This window comes from Aptenodytes patagonicus, chromosome 2 (genome assembly GCF_965638725.1).
Source record: "Aptenodytes patagonicus chromosome 2, bAptPat1.pri.cur, whole genome shotgun sequence".
NCBI lineage: Eukaryota > Metazoa > Chordata > Aves > Sphenisciformes > Spheniscidae > Aptenodytes > Aptenodytes patagonicus.
Window position 1 is genome coordinate 41,524,246 of NC_134950.1, and position 20,729 is coordinate 41,544,974.

Genomic DNA, 20,729 nt, shown 5'->3' on the forward strand with positions numbered 1-20,729 from the left:
TGACTTTCACAGTGGTTCTCCACATTCAACACTCCCTACTGGAAACATGCAGATGCGAATGGAAACACACACACACATGCATTTTCTATAGCTCCAGCCCTGCTGGAACCCTCAATGTAGGCTGCAAAAACGCTGTATACATGGGTTATACGTAAGGCCAACGAACCTGTCTTATTAGGTTTAGGATGATGCATGTCAGTAAGATGACACTGCTCCCTCTATGGTTTTCAAACTGCTGTTTGCTTTTTTACTGCCCGAGTTGACTAGATGGAAAATGGCAGATCCCAACAGTGCACTGCAGGAAAATGATTTTTAGACTAGACTTGCCTCAGCTGAGCCCACAAAACAGAGCTGCTGTACATAGGCAGAACAGCACAATTCAATTAGGATTTGTACTACAACACACTGCTCCTAACTGCTGTAGAGCCTCAAGCCAAACTGTAATCATGAAAGGTTTTATAAGCCATCATTCTCCCCTTTAGTCAGGCTGGGCTGCTGAGAATACCTCTGCGACCTCCAGAGAATTGGGATTATAATCAGGAATCGCTCACTGTATATATCATGCCAGCTCTGCATCCCCAGCCTTTCAAAGTTAACAAGGCTGCATCCCACTCAAGGGAGCCGGGAGTTCTCAACACTGACATTTGTGAAATATTGCTTGGAACAAAGCCCAGGAGGCACTTGTACAGATTAATAGCAGAGGTTAAGCCCACCGTCCACTTTGACACTGGTTGGCAGAGTTAGCAAGTGAAGCAGTGCTGGAAGCAAAGTTTATGGAGATCTATCTTACTATTTGGCTATTATTTAAACAAATATGGTTTTGTTTTATTTACAGCCAAGAAAGTAATGTTTTCTTCTCAAATGTTCTGCAAACATTTAAAAACAGCATCTGATATTTACAGCTCATATTAGGTTTTTAATGCAGGCAAGAAAAAAAGGGAGATATACAAGCCAACAGTTCTTTGGAACAATACTTGTTAATATTATGACTGAACAGTCCTACACACAGAAAGCTTTTCAGCTGAGTTTTGTTCAGAGTGAGACATCACTTACCGTGTTTGAATACTCCAATTAAAAGGGATTTATCCGCCTCCTTATCCCACCAGTCTGCAGGAACTTCGGCATGGAATGGCTCAGGTATCCATACATCTACTTCACTGTAAAGACAGCATTGTTTACATTCTCAAAGGTATTACTAGACAAAGATGTTTAAAAAAAAAAAACCCAACAAACAAGTGGTTCACGCTATTCTGTAAATATGGATTGAGGGGGGGGACACACACACGACACAACGACACCCAAAACCCAACACAGAAATTGAAATACCTGGAAAAATAATTAGGATTGTTAAACCTCTCCCCAAACCCAAAAAAAACCCCACCCCATAACAAAAAAACCCAACATTAGGCTATTTTGGGAGTGGAATAACAATGGTTGTCCAAATCTGATTCATTTAAGGTCCTACTATATTTTTAAAATGTTTTTAAAATTGAGATAGAATAATCCTTCAATATTAGCAGAACTGAAAATCCGCTTCTGTCATTTCCCACATTGCTCCCTCCCCCAAGAAAATTACCCACGGTGCTTGATAAAATAATAAGGCTGCCTGAGAATAGACATTTAAGAGATAAATAAAGTGTGACAACCTTTAATCGCTGCATTATTATAGTACGTGTACTTTAGAAAAGCCAGCGTCATAAAGCAAAAAATAAACCTGCACTTGCACTAACCTTGAGTCAGCACCCTCTAAGATCTTGTCTGCTTGGTCCCCTATAACTTCTTGTCGTAGATAGTAGAGCATGCGGACACGCAGCAGGACCCTGGAGAGGAAGGCAGAGGGGGGAAAAAGTTCTTAACTTCAGGACTGTTTGCCAACAGTGGCTTTTGGCAGCTGCTGCTGTTCATCCATCATCCTGCCAAGGCTGATTAGCCATGCTGTATGGTAGGCTTGAAGCGTGACAGATGGTGGCACATAATCACCTCTGTGTGGTGCTTTCTGCTGGCTTCCAACAGGCCTGCCTGGCAACCGCTTACACTGCACAGAGAGGGACCCAGCTCAGCCCGGCCCCGGCGCATTTCATTTAGTTCTACCTAGTGCAGCTTGTGAAGTTTAGACACGTACTCTACCACTGCCTCTGAAGTATTGAAGCAAGTTTGTAAACAACTGAGCAGATGGCTTTCAGTAACTGTTCTGCTTCATTATCTCATAAAATTTCCTCAGCTGCTGCCTTAATACCATTTTTGGAAGCACATCAGAAGTTGTAGGAATAAACGAGATATAAAATCTGGTTTTACTACCTTACAATAAACCCTCAATATGGAATGTCAGGTTTTTCAGATTATACAACTTTTGGCTTCTGAGAACGGGGAGAAAAAATAATCCCCCATTTCCCTTGGGAGATATTAACTATTTTTACTCTTTATAGTTCAAACTGCTATTTAATTTTACCTGTGCACAACCTAACTGCTACAAGGAAGTGAAAAATCTTCATTGCCCATGTTTATTTTTCCCCATCTCTGCAATACTACAGTTGTTTATGGAAGCGCTGTCAGGTGTTGTAGTCACACTTGAAGCTGTCAGGGGAGAATGGCAGACTCCGGCTTTTCAAGGAGACTAGAAAAGAGGTCATCTCTGTAGAAAAAGTATCTACCTGAAAATAATCCTGCTCTCCTGTGTTTACCCAATTCAGGGCACCCCCTGCTGCCTAGTTCATGAAGTAAAATCAGTACCAGCTAAAATGGAGATTACTCAGCCTGCCCTCTCACTGTACCCAAATCCATCACGGCAACTGTTGAATTGCTGCTGCTCCTGGAACAGCAAGGGTGACCAGGGAGGCAGTAATCTGATCACCCACTTGCATGAAAAATTTAGACCACCACCAGTTTTGAGAGCTCCTCATTAGAGATCTGATGCAACCAGAGCAATACCCGGTTTTACATGTGTTATTCAAGCAAACCTTGGAAGAGCAGGGATTTGAATGAAGGTCATGTCTACAATTCAAAACATGTCAGACATGCTTCTTTTTGTATGCATGATAACTGGGACCAGTAAGGTGTCCCTGCTCCCTGTGTGGCTATGTAAATAAGCTGTTGAGGGTCTCTATCATCTTAGCATTAAGCAATAACAGCTGTTATATCAAGCCAAAGAAGAGGAGCAGGAAAAAAAAACATGAACCAAAACTCAGAGGCTCTTTGCACCTTTCAGGAGTCCTATACATTAAAACAGCATACATGTTACATAAGGACAGGACACCAGTTCTTATAAAGCCAATTGCTACTGCTACCTTTTGAAGGAAATTACTCAGATTATTAATTGGCTTCCACCTCTGTTTGATTTTACCTGGGCTAAACATGTTGCTTCTACAATTCACTTAGTCCTGGTGGATCTGGGAAGTGAAGGAAAAAGATAGCAACTGAAAACATTTTTGCACATTTATCAGTCTTCCTGATCCTTGTAATTGTTCTACCATATTATTACAGAAGGAATATTTTAAAAATGAATTTAAGTCTGATCTGCAAACTGATATAACAAGTAATGAGGACATGTTACCTGGGAGATTAAAATAATGTTACAGGAAAGAATTTAATTACTTTAAGAGCAAGTGAAATGTAATAACAGATCTGAGTAACAGTTTAGAAAAAATCAGAAAGCAGTTTATTTGGATGTGCACTTGCTAACATAATTCTATAAGTATCTGTTTTCATCAGCTGAGAATTAAGCTTGGTTAGCATCTGGAAACGAGCTAATAAACTCCTTAAATGCCTTTCCTCCTTCACATCACACCCCCTATTGACAGGCCACAGGTACTTTTCAAATCAATAATTTCTTTCCAATAAACGTTATTAGTAAGACACAATATATATTAGAAAAACAAAAGTAATGACAACCTTTCAGTAACACTGCATTACATCCGTATGTTATATATACAATGAAAGAGTACAAATTTAAAACCAAAACAAAACCAAACCCCCCAAACTCAAAAAGCAAACAACCTCCCCCCCAGCCCCAAAACAAAATATTTCTGGGACAAGGGTTAGGTTCAGTGTCTATAATGGAGAATATAGTAAGCGAAACGAGATGGAGAACCAAGACACTGCCAAAGGAAGCTGACAGAAAAATAACTAAGATATTACAAAACAAAAGCTAAAAGAATGTAAGAGAGGCTCTTAAGAGACATTCATGCAACAATAAAACCATGTAACATTCAAATCAAAATACAATGATCTTTATCCCCAAAGGCTTTCAGTTTAGTAACATGTTTAGAATTTCAAAAATCAAATCAGGGCACTGATTCAGGTAAGAAAGCTCGGTGAGAAATTTTATCTCAAACAAAGGAGAAAAGAAGAAATAATCTGTATAATGTGGAGAGCAAGAGAGGAAGGGAGAAAAAGAACTAAGAGAAGAGATACACCCACACATAGGTGGACTACTACATGAAACTCTGGAAACTAAGAACTGGATATTTGAGTTTAACATCTAAGGAACAGAACTTTAAAGACATCAGCCTGAGAGACCCCACAAGAAGGGTAAGAAACAAACAGCTTTTGGTTAGAGATAGCCGACTGTCAAGAGAAATAGACTTAGTGTAGGGATATAGTCTTTCCTTTATATGGTAAAAAGAATAACCTCATCTGATTCCATTCTTATTTAGTAAGTAGAAAACAATTTTCTTCAGAACTGTGTTTTAAGTGCTGATCAGTCATAAAGAGCTTACAGAAGTAGCCAGATACCTGTTAAGATGATTATCCCCAAATTAAAAAGTAATAATGGCCTTTACATCCTATTAAATGGCCCTGTGTTCTATTAAAAATATCCAAAAGACGTTGTGGACTTTTCAGAAGCATGTAGTAAAAAAAAAACCTCTAAATGAAATATTTATTAATACTTACTTATTACAGTGATGTTTGAGATGTTTTCTATAGCTGTCTTCTTGAAATAATACATCTGGATTACAGGTTGTGAGCCAATCAGCATCTTGCAGCATCGGCTGTGAACTCTGGGCTTTTACTTTCTTGCCTTTCCTCCCTCTGGGCACTGGTGCAGACAGACCTACATAAAACCCCAATATTTCTTATACAATCTGAATAGAAAAGCTCTCAACCCAAACTACATTACAAACATATATTTAAAGCTAAGTATCACTGCTATATTAATTCCTTTGTGAGCAACACAACCACCAAAAACTGAACAGCAACATAATTCAGTACAGAAAATTGCAGATAACAAAATCAACCAAAACTTTCATGCAAATTTAGGTGTGAAGATTGCAAAAATTCAGAGTGCTAGCCAGAAAATGGTGTTATATAAATATTTCTTGTAAAAACTCTCATGAATCTGAATGGCCGTAAGGAAACAAGCTTTCCGATTTATGGCAATTTGAAAGAGATTAACTCCAGCAGTAGGTGCCACTTAAAAATTATGCTAGAATATTTGTTCAAAACTGATTTAAGGGAAAGAGCACTGCATCCTACAAAGTGTCTGAGAGAATTCCCCTTTAAGTACGGACCAAGTCAAAGCCCACCTTACTCATAAAATCTGACAAGATCCTAGGACATGTCAGAATGGCTATAGTTTAAACTAAATACATAGCATGACTGAAGCAATTCTTTCCTATTTACTAGCATCATTATTTGATTGTGGTAGACATACCGGAATGATTAACCAAAGCTCGAGTTTGCCCATCTGCAGTTGGAGTGATCAGATCCCAGATGAAACTTTTGATATTTTCATCCCCTTTGTAATGATTAAGACAATATACCAGGATAGTCCGGCAGATGGTTTCCACATCTTGTTCTGTTAGCTGACGTTTATAGCGCCCATGTGAGAGGATGTCAGTCCACCGACCCCAGCTATAAGAAAAATATGTTCAATACAACAGCCAAGGCACTGGTATTTTAATTTGTGACTTCCAATTTAACTCCTGGTACCAAGCAAGTTGGGACCTCATGTGTTAGCACTAATGCATTTTGCGTTTGCAGGTTACGTCAAGGAATCCAACCTCCAGCACCAAAGAGTTAAGACTGTTTATTTTACAGAACAGGCAATAAGTTCACTGCTCGTAAAGCTGCACTTGAACTACACTCAAAATAATAAAGTACATATGTTTAACTCTAATGGTCCCAGTAAGCTATGAATAGGAAATTCAACCAATTCCTACAATCATGCGATTTGGGGAATCATTCTTATTTTGATCCTGAAATCCATTATTAGCAATTGTTGTATGCAACTTCCTAAAATAAAGACAGTCATTCTGAAGCCCACCATGTTAGCAGTCAAATATAGCTACTTGCTTGCAAAGAGATAAAATTCAAAGTGGTAAATCCAATGGGGAAATACAAAGTATCAAATAGCTGAATTTAAGTGGTGCCAAAATACCAGAATCTATGTTGAAAACCTCTAGATTGACTGTTGATTTCACAACCACATTGTTCTTTACAAATACACTTTGTTATTCTCCACAACGCTTAGAAAAGAGAGATTAAACCTCGGTAACTCGGGAATTCTTTACACTATGAGAAACCAGAAACAAATATTCCGTCATTACAAAACTACATATCTTACCAGTGAGCTCATAGCCATCTGTGAGACACTCAAATACTTTAAGCTAAATAACACATATATAAGCAACTTATATATATAGCAACTTAAAATCTCACTGGCATGTATACAGCATAATGAGGTAAAGTTTACACAGTAAGAGATTATGTGAACATGTCCAAGAGAAGGATGAGTTATTTACTATATATCATTTCCATATTTTCAGTTCTTTAGCCACAATCAGTATATTCAATCTGTGTATCCTTACCCATAAACCAACAAGTTCTTCTCCACCCTGAAACATTCACTTCTTGCATAACCCTGTGATTTGTCCTGAGGCCTGCGGGGCTTTGTGCTAGGCTTTTCTTCAGAATCACTTTCCAGGTCTGAAAACTCCATCAGTTCATCCTCTTTGACTGCACTGTAGAGCCTGGTTTGTTTTCTTACTCTTGGTGTATCAATAACTAAGTTATTCTAAATTGAAAGTGAAAATGTAGAAATTTAGGAGGGGGGAAAACCTTCAATTTAATTGCACTAGGAACTATCATAAAGCTCTTACCCTTCCATTTAAAGCATCAATATCCAGCTCAGCTTTCTTTGCCCACTTCTGCCAAAAATTAGGGTCATCCAAGGAAATGTCTGTCCTGTTCCCAGACGCAACAAAACTAGCCTAGTAAATGTGAAAACACATGCATTGGTTTCTTAACTGCATGCTACAAAGAATATCTGTTTTCACTAGTAAATACAATACTTAGGACTTATAAAGTGGTAGTTTCAAGAAAGAAAAAAGATAAGCCTGTAAACTATCATGACTGGAAATACAGATATCCCACCATTTGTGAGGAAAATATCTGAGACAAGTACACTGAAAAACTAAATTGACACAAAAGGCAATTTAATACTACTTCCATCTATCCTGGTCACATTTTATTAATTTTCCTTTGAATGTCAATGCACACCTTTGCAAATGTTGAGCCTTTTCCTTCAGATTCAATAGTAATTGTGTGTGTTCGCCTTAAGAGAATCTGATCAATATCCTCTTCACAAAACTTAGACCCTTCATCTTCCTCATCCATCAGAGCACCATATGCCCCCTTTCGAAGAAGATCTTCTATTTCTTTCTTAGAAAGTTGTTGCACCTGTAACATGTGAGAGAGGGTTTTTGGGTTCGTTTTTTTTTTTTTTTTTTACATCAGCCAATGTGTACATCTGACAGCATAATCAGACTGATTGTCCTCTTATTTAGCATTTTAAGAACTGAAACTCTAAGATAATGTGGTGTCAGTCAATTAAACATTCATGCTGAAGTCACCTTTAAAAGAAGAATACGAACAACAAAATTCTTAGGGTGAAGTTGTATGAGTGGTTTAAACAATTTAATAATTCATTGTCATTGAATCCCTTTACTTTAGCTCTCATGACTGCTAAACTCCTCTTGGGAGCAGATTTAACTTACTAACCTGACAAAAAGCTAAAGCAAAAAAAGTCCAAAGCAAAAAGGCTACACTAGAAAAAGCTGACTAGAAGAACTCCAGAAAGTGCCAAGGTCAACATAAAGGGTGGAATGATGAGAATGGATGAGGATTGAGGGAACATGAGTCCACCTGCCCCCTTTTGGCAATAAGTGAGCCATTAGATAGGCTGAGCCAGTTCATGTAGCCTTGCCCTTAATTAACCCTACTTTAAAATACATGCCGTACTCCATCTGAAAACCACCGTTCTCCAGCTAATACGCAAACAAGCAAGAGAAGTGTTACACATTCATAGCATTTGTTGATCATGCACCTTAACATACTAATTCTCACCCCATTTGTAGCGTTTTCTCTTCCGCTCATAGATTGTAGCACAGCCTTATCAAGGCCAAGCTTCAAGCTAGCTTTGTCAAACATTTCCCTTTCATAAGAATTCCTTGTTATCAACCTGTAAATTTTCACTGATTTGCTCTGTCCTATTCTGTGACATCGTGCTTGAGCCTGATGAAACAAAGACAGATACTCAGTCACAGGTGACAAAAGGAAGAAAAAAATTTAAAATAATCAATACAGAGAATTTACTTTAAAAGTTATTGCTTTCAATATAGATAATAATCTGTATGCTTTTAAGAGAGGTACAACAGATAATTTCTCTTGTAAGTGAAGAAAATTTCACAGCAAAAAGGCAAAGAAAAATTTTCACTAAAATCATCTCTTGTAATGTTACCTGGAGGTCATTTTGGGGGTTCCAGTCTGAATCAAAAATGATGCAGGTATCAGCAGCAGTAAGATTAATGCCCAAACCTCCTGCCCTTGTACACAGCAGGAAAACAAACCTATCAGAATCAGGTCTTGAAAACCTGTCAATAGCTGCCTGACGCAAGTTGCCTCTTACTCGGCCATCAATTCGTTCATATGGGTACCTGAAATAAAAATGCATTATAAGGAGGACTTTACTGCAACGGCATTGTTTCTTTGTAAGAATATGCAATTAAAAAAAAGGAAAATATGCTACTATAGGGTCAAAAGAACTACAACAAACTGAGTGACTGTTCCTGTATCCACTAACTTCATCAGTGGGAGACATACTAGTTTGTCTCCTGCTTTGCATCTTTTGGTAAAGAACAGACTTTCACTCCAAGGAATGAAATAAACATTCAGGCTTAAGCTAAAAGACCCTAGAGCCACCAAAACATTTAACTGAGTAGTAAACTAAGAGGTTTAAAGCTCTCCATATAAGGTCATTTTGCATTCATCGGAAAGAAAAATCTCAGTACTTGCAACTGACAGGTATGCTTTTCCCTTTAGTCAGATCACTACAGAAAATACTGTAAAGTGTTTGAATTTCATCCCTTTTCAATATGGATTACTCACAGGTTAAATACTGTGGCCACTGAGGAAAGCACAGTTCATTTAGAATTGTATTATATTGTTGCTCTCACCGTCTTTGAATGAGGTAGTCTTCCAGTATGTCCAAGCAGCGCACCATCTGGGAAAAGATAAGCACCCTGTGGCCACCAGCCTTCAGTTTTGGCAGCAGCTTGTCAATCAGTACTAGCTTGCCAGCAGCCTGGATCATTGCCTGGAGCTGAAAATCTGGAGAGTCGGCATTGTGTGTTTCTTTAAACTCTTCCAAAATTTTCTCTTCAGCACCTGCAAAGATTGGACAGCAATACATGAACACTGCAAAGGGTTTTATTAATAAACAATGAGCTTGCCTTCAATACCCTATAGAAACTGCAGGAATGTTTTAAGTATTATGTGAATAAACATTTATAAAAAATATTAAGCTTAAATTTAAAGCAAACATATACAGCAATACAGCATAAATAAAAAGTAACTTCGAGCATTCTTTTTTTTTTTGTCCTCTTTTAAACAGGAGTAAACCCTTTCCTAAATAAATTCATACAACTATTCGACGCACACAATTTAATGAAAAATTAAGAAAAAAGGTGAAAAAGTAAACCATATTCCAACTGATCAAATGGATTTTCTGTCCTTTTTTAAATGCAACATGAAAGAAAAAATATCTCGTTTCCACAGGAAAACACAAGGAATACAAACCACATTTGATGTCTGTATCTCCAAAACCAAACCCAGGCTTAAACACGTGCGTGACCTGGACCTGCTCCTTCCATTATTAATTATAGAATCAAAATCCAAACAATGAAAAAACTAATTGGGGGCGGGGGTAGGGTGGGTAATAAGCAGCTGTGAAATTCTTATTTTACCTTCTATTTGGATTTCTTTTCTCACTGAATGTATTTTTTTTTTGTTTAGTTTGATGAAGCTATCCAATGTATATATTCTTTCCAGAATTAGTCAAAAGTTATTTCTTGCCAGTCTTTTTGCCTATGAACGATATTCACAGCAGCAAACATTTCCTTGTACTGATCATTACCTGAAGACTACAGACCAAGTTCAAGCTTTCTCTTCAACCTCTCCTATGCTTTTATTCCATTTTTTATGTCACTTCTACAAACAGTGGACTATTCTAAGAGTTATCAGATTACTATTCTTGGCTACGTAAAAGGTTAGGAATCTTCATTCTAAGCTTATTTCACATCCAAATAAACCCTTTTTTGGAGCTGTCTTTTTCAGTCCCTCTGGGTTTGTTTTGTTTTGTTTTTAATGAAGTTTATAAAATATTTCTGGTTTGTATAATATTCAGCTTCAATACTGCTTTTGAATAACACAAGGAAAGGTGGCAGGGTTGGGGGAGGGGGGAACAGCAGCTTACTGCCAGGATTCTGCTGAGCATCTCTCTCATATCCCAGTTCTAAGTAGATGCCTGTAAACAAACATGCAAACGCACCCTCCCTGTGTGATCGCTGGTTCAGTGCCTACTGTAATGTGGCGTCTTAACTAGATACCACCCTAAGCAGGCTGTCTGACAGCTTCGTATTACTCAATACACTTGCACTACTAGCTTTTACAGAACTTAACGGACTCAAGACGTGACCACACTTGAAGGTAGTTTTACATCCCTGAATTTTCCTTATCGGGATTCCCTACTCGAAGCATTACTGATCCTAATGGTTTGCTCATAAGAAAAATAAACCCATGTGAAAATAGTGCATTCAGACACTCCTTCAAGTTCCCTTCAATGATATCACTTCCCATCTTGTAAAATGGACAGAATTTTGAGTAGTAAATCTCAGATTCTGTACTGAGCTTAGGCAATTTCAGGATATAGTAGGCTGTCAAGTAGTTCATACACAGTAACTTCAGTGATCTTTCTTGGTTACATCATTTATTTCTTACTCAACTGTAATATCCAAATTTAAGTTTCACTACTATGAAGTAAACCAATATGCAAACACAGCATCTGCAAAAGCAAACCACCTAAGCCAAGCACACCACAACAAACCCACAAACAGGTCTAATGAATGGTGAATTTTCAGTATCAGAGTTTGGTCTCAGCAAGACCCACTTCCGTAACGGACCACGACCTCCAAAAACCTGCTCTTTCAATAATAACCCTATCCTAGCTAAACCCTGTAAAAGACCGCCCTGTCTTTTTTATTTCTACTTCAATTGCAACTTAGTGATGTACACTAAGTAGCCTGTTACCCAAAAGTTGCTTGATATAGTACCTGTAGGTCTGTAACACCAGTTCCCATCCTAGCTGGTTTTTAGTAGGGGATGAAAGGAAGGTATTTGTATGTGTGCTTGGTCCATCAGGGAAACACCCATTTCCACTCCTACTTAGGAGAGGCTTCCAAGGCTCAGGAGGGCATACGGAACAGAGTAAGAAACCTTTCCAATGTTCTACACTGTAAGATGTGTAAGTACAGAGGCACTCCCCACTGCTAGCTCTTGGAGACAGAGAAAAAGGAATGATGTATAAATACTTGAGAATGGTTGCTATGGAGAAAACAAGGAGTCCAGCTCTAAGAAAAATGACAGATAATGCTTTGCCCAAGTTGGTTGGAGAATACACAAAATGCAGTAACTCCCTCTAGAAATCTACTCAAAGACAGTCTCAAGCAGACCACCATTCTCCCCTCCACAGAACAGATCTACCAGTCAAGAAACCTAAAAAAACCACTCGACATTCAACTCCTACCATATTACTTCCATCATATAACCTTCTATGGCTCTTAACTGAAGATTATCTAGAAGACTTGCTTGCAACTTTTAGGCAAAACAAAACATACAGTGTTCTACTTGGATATTCAAATACACATGCAGTACGCTTGCTCACAAAACCTGTAAACTTGGAAGAAAATGAGAAGGATTCAGAGACACCTTTATAAAAGCAGTTAAGTCTCAAGAATTCACTACTGCAACAAATCATTCACCAGAACACTATGCAACGTTGCTGCAAGACCTCTTGGTAGAGCTACAGTAAATTTGTGCCATCACTCAAAGTACAAAGATGTTAATTATCAATCAATAAAATAAAACCTCAGGCTCAGACAACTACAGGATGTAAGAGTATTTTCTGCCCTAGAACTACAAAGGACGTATTTGTTTAGTTCCATCTCCACACTAGTAATAGTCAGGATTGATTTATTTTTCCCTCAAATCTGAAGGCTTGACCCACCTCCCATGTTGCTGCATGACACCAAGCAAGCCCAAACGTTCAAAAGTCACAAAACTGTTATAAAGGCAAAAGCATTCAAGAGACAAACCCACCTCCCTTCATCAGGGTTAAGATACAGTCATCAAAAAATACATGAAATTTTCTACATAGCCACCTGGACTTCAGCAGTCTCTAACAGACACTAAATGATACAAGACTTGTGAGGAAAAAAATCACTGCTGTAGGCAACACTGCAAGCAATACTCATGAACTCTGTTTGACAAATCAAAGTAGCAGCAAAATATTTAGTTTATTTCTTTTAGCAAACATGAAATAAGGAGAAATAATGGCAAGGTTAAAACTAGCTGAAAACGAAGAAATGTAAAAAGCATCAAGTTCAAAAGCTCATAACCTGAACATCCTAAACTATTTTCTGGTAAACTCACTTATATAATAGGTTAACTTAAAACAAAGAACCAACAAACAAAGAAAAACCCTAGACCAGAACCACAAAGCTACTTTACTGTACGTTCATCTGAGTTTAGAAACTGAACAGCCCACCAGGCTGGGTTGAAGTACTTTGGAGTAATCCTACATCATGTCTTTGGAATAATTTGCACATGAAATATAATTAGATGTCATTTCGTGAATCAGTTTAAGCATTTTTTTCCCCGATTTAAACAAAAAATGTCAAGAAAAAAACGTAAGCACTGCAATATGGAAGTCATACAATAAAAAAACTGAAATCACATATGGCTCTTGAACAAAACGGTCTTTCATCATGAAGCTTATAACCAGCATTAAACCAACCATAGCATAAATCATATACAGTAAGGAAGAGGAAACAAGAAACTAGTAGAATGCAACCCTGTACGGAGGCTTGTGTTACATCCTCAAAGGGAAGATTTGATTTGACCAACACATACAAGTTTAGCATACTTCAGACAGCTATAGCTAGCTGGTTCATCATATGGTTGGTCACTGGAACAGGGTCCCCAGGTAAGTGGTCACGGCACCACGACTGTCAGAGTTCAAGGAGTATCTGGATGACGCTCTTAGTCATATGATTTAGTTTTAGGTAGTCCTGCGAGAAGCAGGGAGTTGGACTCGGTGATCCTTATGGGTTCCTTCCAACTTGAGATAGTCTATGATTCTATAGTACTTGCCATAGATAATCCTGATCTAAAACCAATAGCATCACACTGAAAAACAGTATTTGTCATTAAAGTCTAAGATGACATTCATACAAATCTTTTTCTGACTAGTTAAATTAGGAAAATGAACTGACAACATGTGGCCATAAAAGCAGGCCTGATCATAATTTCTTACCCCACAACTTTTCAGCAATTTTAAGTTACTATCTCATAATGTTCTATGGCAAGAAAATAAGTAGCAGCTAACCGTAACTGAAGAAAAAATTGCCGTATTTATACCAGCATCCAACAACCTGCATGATAACTGAAGTCTTGTTTGTCAGAAATAACAAGAAAGGAAAACTTGATAATACCAACACTAACTGTCAGGGCTAGGAAGCCTTGGAAAAAAGCAGCACAGATGTCTTCAAAAGCAATGCCGTCGTGGCTAGCAGATACCCATACCTAAGAGAAACTAAAAGGTTATCTCACTTTTCTACTTAAAATAAATGAATAAATAAAAAGACACTAGAATAGAAGTTCTAACTTACTGAACTTCCTTACAACCATTTTGTGAATGAGGAGAAAAATAGGAGGCCTACCATTAATAAGGTACGGATGATTGCAGCATTTTCTTAGTTCCATCATAGTGTTTAAAAGATTAGGTACATTTGCCTGACCTCCACCCTTGGAAAGAAATGTGAAATTCTTTTCAAGAATAGCACGATAGTATTTCTTCTGAATATTTGTCAGCTCAACTTCAATGATAGTTTCCTCTTTGGGGGCCAAGTTCTTTTCTACATCCTCCTTGAGACGTCTCAGCATCATCGGCTTCAAAATAGCTTGGAGTTTTTGCACCTAGGAAATATATGTTTAATAAATAACTGAATTTAAACTGCGAGGCTTCAAATATTTATTTTTCAATTTCCTCAATTCTAAAATCCTTGTTTCCTACCTCAGATCCCACAAGTAGAGCGCATTTGTAAAAAAAAAATCTTTCCTCAATGACCTAGAGACTGAGTTCTCCTTGTTAGCTCAGTGACACATACACTTCTAAAGTCAATTTTTAGTGTGCAACCCTTCTGTATAGTGAATGTTATTAAACAGACCTCACTTAGAACTATGCTTCTAGACAAGGGCAGTACCGCACACCAGTCATGCAGAGCTAACCCTAAGTAAGCACAGCTATATAAGCAAATCTGACTGTAAGATCAAGTTTTGCAGTTAACTTCTAACCACTAAACACAGTGTTTAATGCTATTTGTTCCCTTTAGATATCTGGTTCTAATTCTTTTCTTATTTCCCTAGTTTTGACATCCACTGAAGTAGAAAACTACTTAGGCCTGGTGTCAAAATGAAAACATTTTATTTCTGTAAATTTTTAACACATCGATAATTTTTAGCGTCTCCAGGTTTTGCAACATATACTTTAAGACACATCCTAAATGGGGGAGGGGGGAAGAAATGTCCATTTTCCTCAAAAAAATTAGCTAAGTTTTGTCAAGTTTTTGTAAAGTCCCTTACATAAAAAGCTCAAACATATTCCATATAGGAAAAGACTGGCATTTAGGTTGTTTTAGGTTGTCTCTCAAAGTACAAACCACCTCAGCGTTGAAGAGCTGATAATTCACCCTGAAATTGGTCGTCATCTCCTGATGCAGAGCTGCACAGCAGAAACATGAACAAAAGACACTTTCTCCTGAATTCACATCATTCCCTTAGTAATAAAGCAACTTCAGGAGAAAAAAGATAAATTAGTACGGAGGGATGAACAATTAAAAAAATACATGGAATAGGATTGCAAGGAATGGAGGAGAAAACCCAAGTCATTAACACATAATCTCTCCCATCACTTGAAAGATAAATCAAATTCCAAAACATCTAACGGTGTGTCAGCAGAGAAGGCACTTCTTCCAAAACTTGTTGGTCCAAGCAATCCAGGCTCCAATTCTGCTCACAGCTGATGGCATTATTTTAGTAATATTTCCATGTATGGCTTCGAAAATTTCCAGTCCTGCTCTGCTGACATTTTGAGCTGGCCAGGCAAAAGCTATGTTGAGAGTTAGGATATATTAACTCCAGCTCCAACACTATATTAACAAGACTACATGGCTTCTGGATCAGAGCTGGCTCACTTCCAATCAGGTCAGAGTCCGTTCTGACTGACATGCAACTGCCTGCACAATCTGTGGAAACATATCCTACGATTCCCTCGGGACACACTATGATTTTTGCAGGAGGTAAGGGGCTGGGGGGAGAGCTGTTCTGTAATTTAGACTATTACCTATGAAAGAGTCGCTCTCAAGGAAAGTTAACAAATTCAAGCAGTCAAAGGTTAGAAATACCAGAAATTGAATTTTCAGACAAAACCAACATAAAATTGCACACAAAAATGCATGCAGTCATGAAGTTCGATTATCATAGGGTGCAAAGGGCCAAATTAAGGTGCCTAAATTAAGATGCCATGCTTTAGTTAACTCCTAATGTTAAGGTGGTTTGACCTATTGACTTTTGAAAACTTTTTCATACATACAAGAAGAAATTTAAGTTTTATATGTGATCATCAGAAGCTTTTACATTTTACATCTAAAACATGCTGCACTGAGGGTCTTTCATTTTGCATTGATTTATGCATTTCTTTCATTGGACAGCTTGAGAAATCTGTTTCTGAGTCAAAAAAAATCTCCCTCCATTTGGTTACCTCTTGCTAAACTAGGTTTCAAGTATGTTCCTGTTTGCACAGAAGTCATTGATAAAACTCTCAGATGTTAACTCCACAGAAGTTACAGAGAACAGTCCCCTCACTCTGATACTGATGCTTAATGAAGAATGTCAACTGACAAGTTAATTCTCTTAGAGTGAACAAGCAAGTCTAGAAGTATTTTCATCCAGCAACTGTTACAAGACACCCCACCCCCATTTTAAACACCACATTTTAACAAGGGGAAACTTTCCTTGTTTCTGCATGACCAATGGACAAAGGATGAAAAAAAACAGTGATAAGGCAAAATGACTTTTGGTCAAAAGCAAAAAACTTAACAAATGAAAACAAACAAAAAAACAGGGATAAAACTATACTGTGGTCTTCCAAAAAGTAAATAGGTATTACTTGTAAAAACAAGTAATGAAGTTCAGATATAATAAAATGGATAAATTCACAGTATCTAAATAGAAAAGTAAGTGTGCAGGAGAAGTTTACCTGTTCTTCAGTTTTCAGATCACCAAATTCTTGCATGAATGTGGTTTCTGATGGGAAGCGACCTGGTTCCAAGAAGTGAAGCAAGCTAAATAGCTCTTCTACTGTATTTTGCAAAGGGGTTCCAGTAAGCAGCACTTTATGTTCCTGAAAGGTTAAGAAATATTTGCCTAGGAGTCCATCTAAATACATTTTCAATGGACAAATACACAAAATTCTCTCTTTTTTCCCCTATATGTATCTCTCATCTTTGCTTCCTCTCCCCTCCCCAGCTACTTACATATAGCTCTTTTCAAGACATTTCTAACTAGTATTCTGGCCTTCCTTCGGAGATAGCCCAGAAAAATACTTCACTACTTAAGCACCTTCAAAAGTCCTCCAGATACAAGAAGAGATTTTACTGATACACAGCGTCCCAGCCCTTTCACAAATACAATGAGCTTTAAATGGCAAAATAACAGCTGAACTTATCCCATCAGTTCCAGTATAAATCCATCGATTTACCACATCTCCAACAGATCTCAGTGCATCAATCTCTTCAGGGCAGGTGTTAGTTTCTAACATAGGAAACCTGAAGCAAAGTCCTACTTACCATCTACATACAACAGAGCACGAGACCACCAGAGACAAGGGGAAAAGTTGCATATTGCTTTAGAGGAGAAGCCCAGAGAAGTTAAGCAACTAGCCCAAGGTCAAACATGAATTTAGTAGTAGAACAAGAACTGAAGTGAGAAGTCCCATATCTCCATGTATAGTCATGCCTATAAGCTCAGCTTTCCTCTAATAGCAACCATAATAAGGAAAATAAATTGTATACAGCATTTTTACAAACTTTCATTCGTTAAGCCTCAAGACTCCTTCAAGAAAAGTATTGTTTAACAAACAGAGAAAAAGAAACTAAAAGTGACCTATAGGTCACCAGGGCTTGTGTAAGCTAATGTTTATGCCTCTTTATTCCTATCAGAAATAGGAGGTTTTGAGTTCCAGGTGTTAACTTAGCATGACTGCATTCCTCTCACATTTTTAAAGAATCTTCTGACAAAAAAAAAAAAAAAAAAAAAAAAATTGCCTTTTAAATGGTAAATACCTTTAAAACCCACCATCTTATTCTTCTCTGCATGCTTAATACGCAGATTTTATGCACATAACATAATACATATTTATGTAAGCATCAGAAACCAACTCACTTCTCCCTTCCTTAGTCAGTCTGAAAGAACATCCTTATGGCCACACAACCAATTAACGTTAGAGCTGACATTAATGCAGAGCAGTTTAACTCACACCCGTATTTGGCCACCTGACCACATTATACCTTTAAATAAATGTCTATGTGAAGAAGTGAATATGGAGTAGGTCACATCAAAAGAGAGAAAGGAAAGAACAAATTTATCTTGATTCTCTTAACGGAAAATAATCCACATAATTCTAGGTCTAAATCAGTGAAGAGATTTATGAAACATCAGCACTCCAAAACTGAAGGTATGCGTATGCTTCCAGGTATTTTAAAGACTTTCTCAGATGCATTCCCTCATTCTTCTTAGCACTTGATGATTTTACTAGAGAAGAAAACCTTTTATTTTACTTTTTGATGAAACCGTAAATCAGGAATAATAAAATACAGAAGATGCAAATGTAAGAGATGTACACACTGACCAGGTCCATCATCTTGAGTCCTTCCAAAAGCTTACAGTTCCTGTTTTTCAGCCTGTGAGCCTCATCGATGACCACGCAACGCCATGGAATGTTACGCAGCTCCGGGCAGTCAGTCAAGATCATTTCAAATGTTGTGATAATGGCATGGAACTTGTAGGACCCCTTTATCACACGACCCTAAAAAGAACAGGAAAAGTTAAAGTGAACTCCCTGGCAAAGAAAGAAAGTACAATTGTTTCATCTTCAAAATTCATTCTTTAAAAATACAGAACAGTACAATGGGCAATATATTTTAAGTAAATGAAGTCATTATTGCTGACTCAATGAGGGAATACAAATGTGTAAGTTTACTACCAGCTTCATGGTAGCTATGTTTTTAATCCTGTAAAAAGGCCCACAGAATCACTGCATATTCATTACAAAGATGTTATACAAGTATTTCAGTCGCAATTCATATGGATTATACTAATGCCTTGAAGCATTAATGTATCGCTGCAATATTCAAATAAAGTTTTCAGACTTCGTCAAGAGATTTTTCTTTTTTCTTTTAAATCAAAGGTATGTGACGATCCTCCCAAACAATCCAAATAAGCCAGGAGTACATTAAGGCTTCATTTTTATGGCTATTAGAATATTTTGTTCCCAATAAACAGTAATTTTTTCCTGGTGGACATCGATTACTCAAAACACCTGCAATTCTAGTAAACAGCTTTGAAAAGATGCAAATCTCTGAACTCTTAAATGGAGAATGTATATCTCTGCATACATTTCCTTGATATTTTTGTAAATTTCTGTTAAGGAAAGTTCAACAGGACGACTTACTTGATGTCTGGCACCATATTCACTATTTATTTGTTTAGTTGAGGGTCTTATTTTCAGGGCTGATACTAAGATTCTGTTTCAAAAAAACCCCCGAATAAACTTTATTCAAAATCATGACATGAACATCTTTCTGACATTATGCTGTATTTCTTCCCAATGTTGTTCAAAGAAAAACATAACTTGGTATCTCCAGCGTCACTGGGTCTGCACAGAAATACTGTCCCTCTAAGGATGGGCCTCACACAAGTTCAAAGCCATTCTACGTTTTCAAAGCAGGGCTATGTCATGGGTTGTATATTGAATACATTTCAAAAGAAACAGATATTTTACAGTAAGGTGACCATTTCTTCCTTCAAACGTGCAAGTCTGAATCCTTTTATAAGTGACCTGCATATAATCCTCTCCAAACTGTGGGGATCAGAACTGGCTACTGACTCAATAAAATGATTGGAAACCTGATATCCTGAACTCAGCATTAAATCTGCCTAGGCACATCAAGAGTATTTCAGAGGAAGTAATGACCTGCTCAACAGTGCTTTCTCGTGGCATAGTCCAGAAACATTTATCATCTTAGGGAGAAAAAGAATTGTTACCTAACAAACAGCAGATGAAGATACACTAAGTGGGCAACTTAGAAAGCCAGCAAATTGAAATGCTGTAACCTTTTCATGAGCCAGATATAACTGTGAAAATACGAGAATGCAGCCCAGGAGATTCTTTCCAAGTAATGGAAAACACTTCCATGAGCAACCTCACAACTGTATGGCAAGCAGGGCTCTTCAAAAATGATCGCTACATAAAGCAGCACATCCGGGTGAAACAAAAATCATAAGAGGGACTCTTGATCATATATTTAGAGCTGTCTAAATCTCACATTAAAATATGCATAGTGGTCTTGCCACAACAGCTGGCATTATTTGAAAGACAGTCAAATGCTGTACTGAGGAACACAGGAGTAAATCAAGCAGAAAGTTCCAAGAGCTCTCCAAGAGCTTTAGAAGGTGAATGATGTTGTTCTTCAACAGTTTCAGGCCTCCAACACTTGGGGAAGTATGGGAAAGAATCCTAAGTAATCCTATTAATGTCACACTTGAGAAATTTAAATGTAGAAACTATCAGGAAAGTGACCTATAGCATTGTCACAGGTGAATTCTTAGGCAACTAGGATTCAATTTAGCCTATTCCAGCGTGGCATCCAAATGAAGTTCTTTGATGTTGGAACCACAGGAATTTCACATCCATTTACTCAGAGAAGTTCTTCCTTTTGAGGAAATCAATCTTCCTAATAGGTAGCAGTTTCCTGTTCTGTTTGGGAAATTCTTCTGGAAGCAACTCAAGCAACAGAGGTAGCCACAAGGTACAACAATTAGAGAAGAATATAAAAGTT

At 37.6% G+C, this 20,729-nt stretch overlaps 1 protein-coding gene across 5 annotated transcripts in view; it reads right to left on the bottom strand.

Moving 5' to 3' along the window:
* Positions 1-20,729, bottom strand: part of CHD7 (chromodomain helicase DNA binding protein 7) — a 145,275-nt gene that overhangs the window by 10,985 nt on the left and 113,561 nt on the right. For all 5 annotated transcript variants that reach the window (XM_076329658.1, XM_076329661.1, XM_076329660.1 and 2 more), the window contains 13 exons: positions 18,521-18,697; positions 16,871-17,014; positions 14,274-14,529; positions 9,453-9,663; positions 8,738-8,933; positions 8,344-8,511; positions 7,498-7,677; positions 7,098-7,208; positions 6,807-7,012; positions 5,651-5,850; positions 4,891-5,050; positions 1,731-1,820; positions 1,054-1,157 (listed from right to left, as the gene is read on the bottom strand). In XM_076329658.1, the coding sequence (XP_076185773.1) occupies positions 1,054-1,157; positions 1,731-1,820; positions 4,891-5,050; positions 5,651-5,850; positions 6,807-7,012; positions 7,098-7,208; positions 7,498-7,677; positions 8,344-8,511; positions 8,738-8,933; positions 9,453-9,663; positions 14,274-14,529; positions 16,871-17,014; positions 18,521-18,697 (2,203 nt within the window). The remainder of the gene's footprint in view (positions 1-1,053; positions 1,158-1,730; positions 1,821-4,890; positions 5,051-5,650; positions 5,851-6,806; positions 7,013-7,097; positions 7,209-7,497; positions 7,678-8,343; positions 8,512-8,737; positions 8,934-9,452; positions 9,664-14,273; positions 14,530-16,870; positions 17,015-18,520; positions 18,698-20,729) is intronic.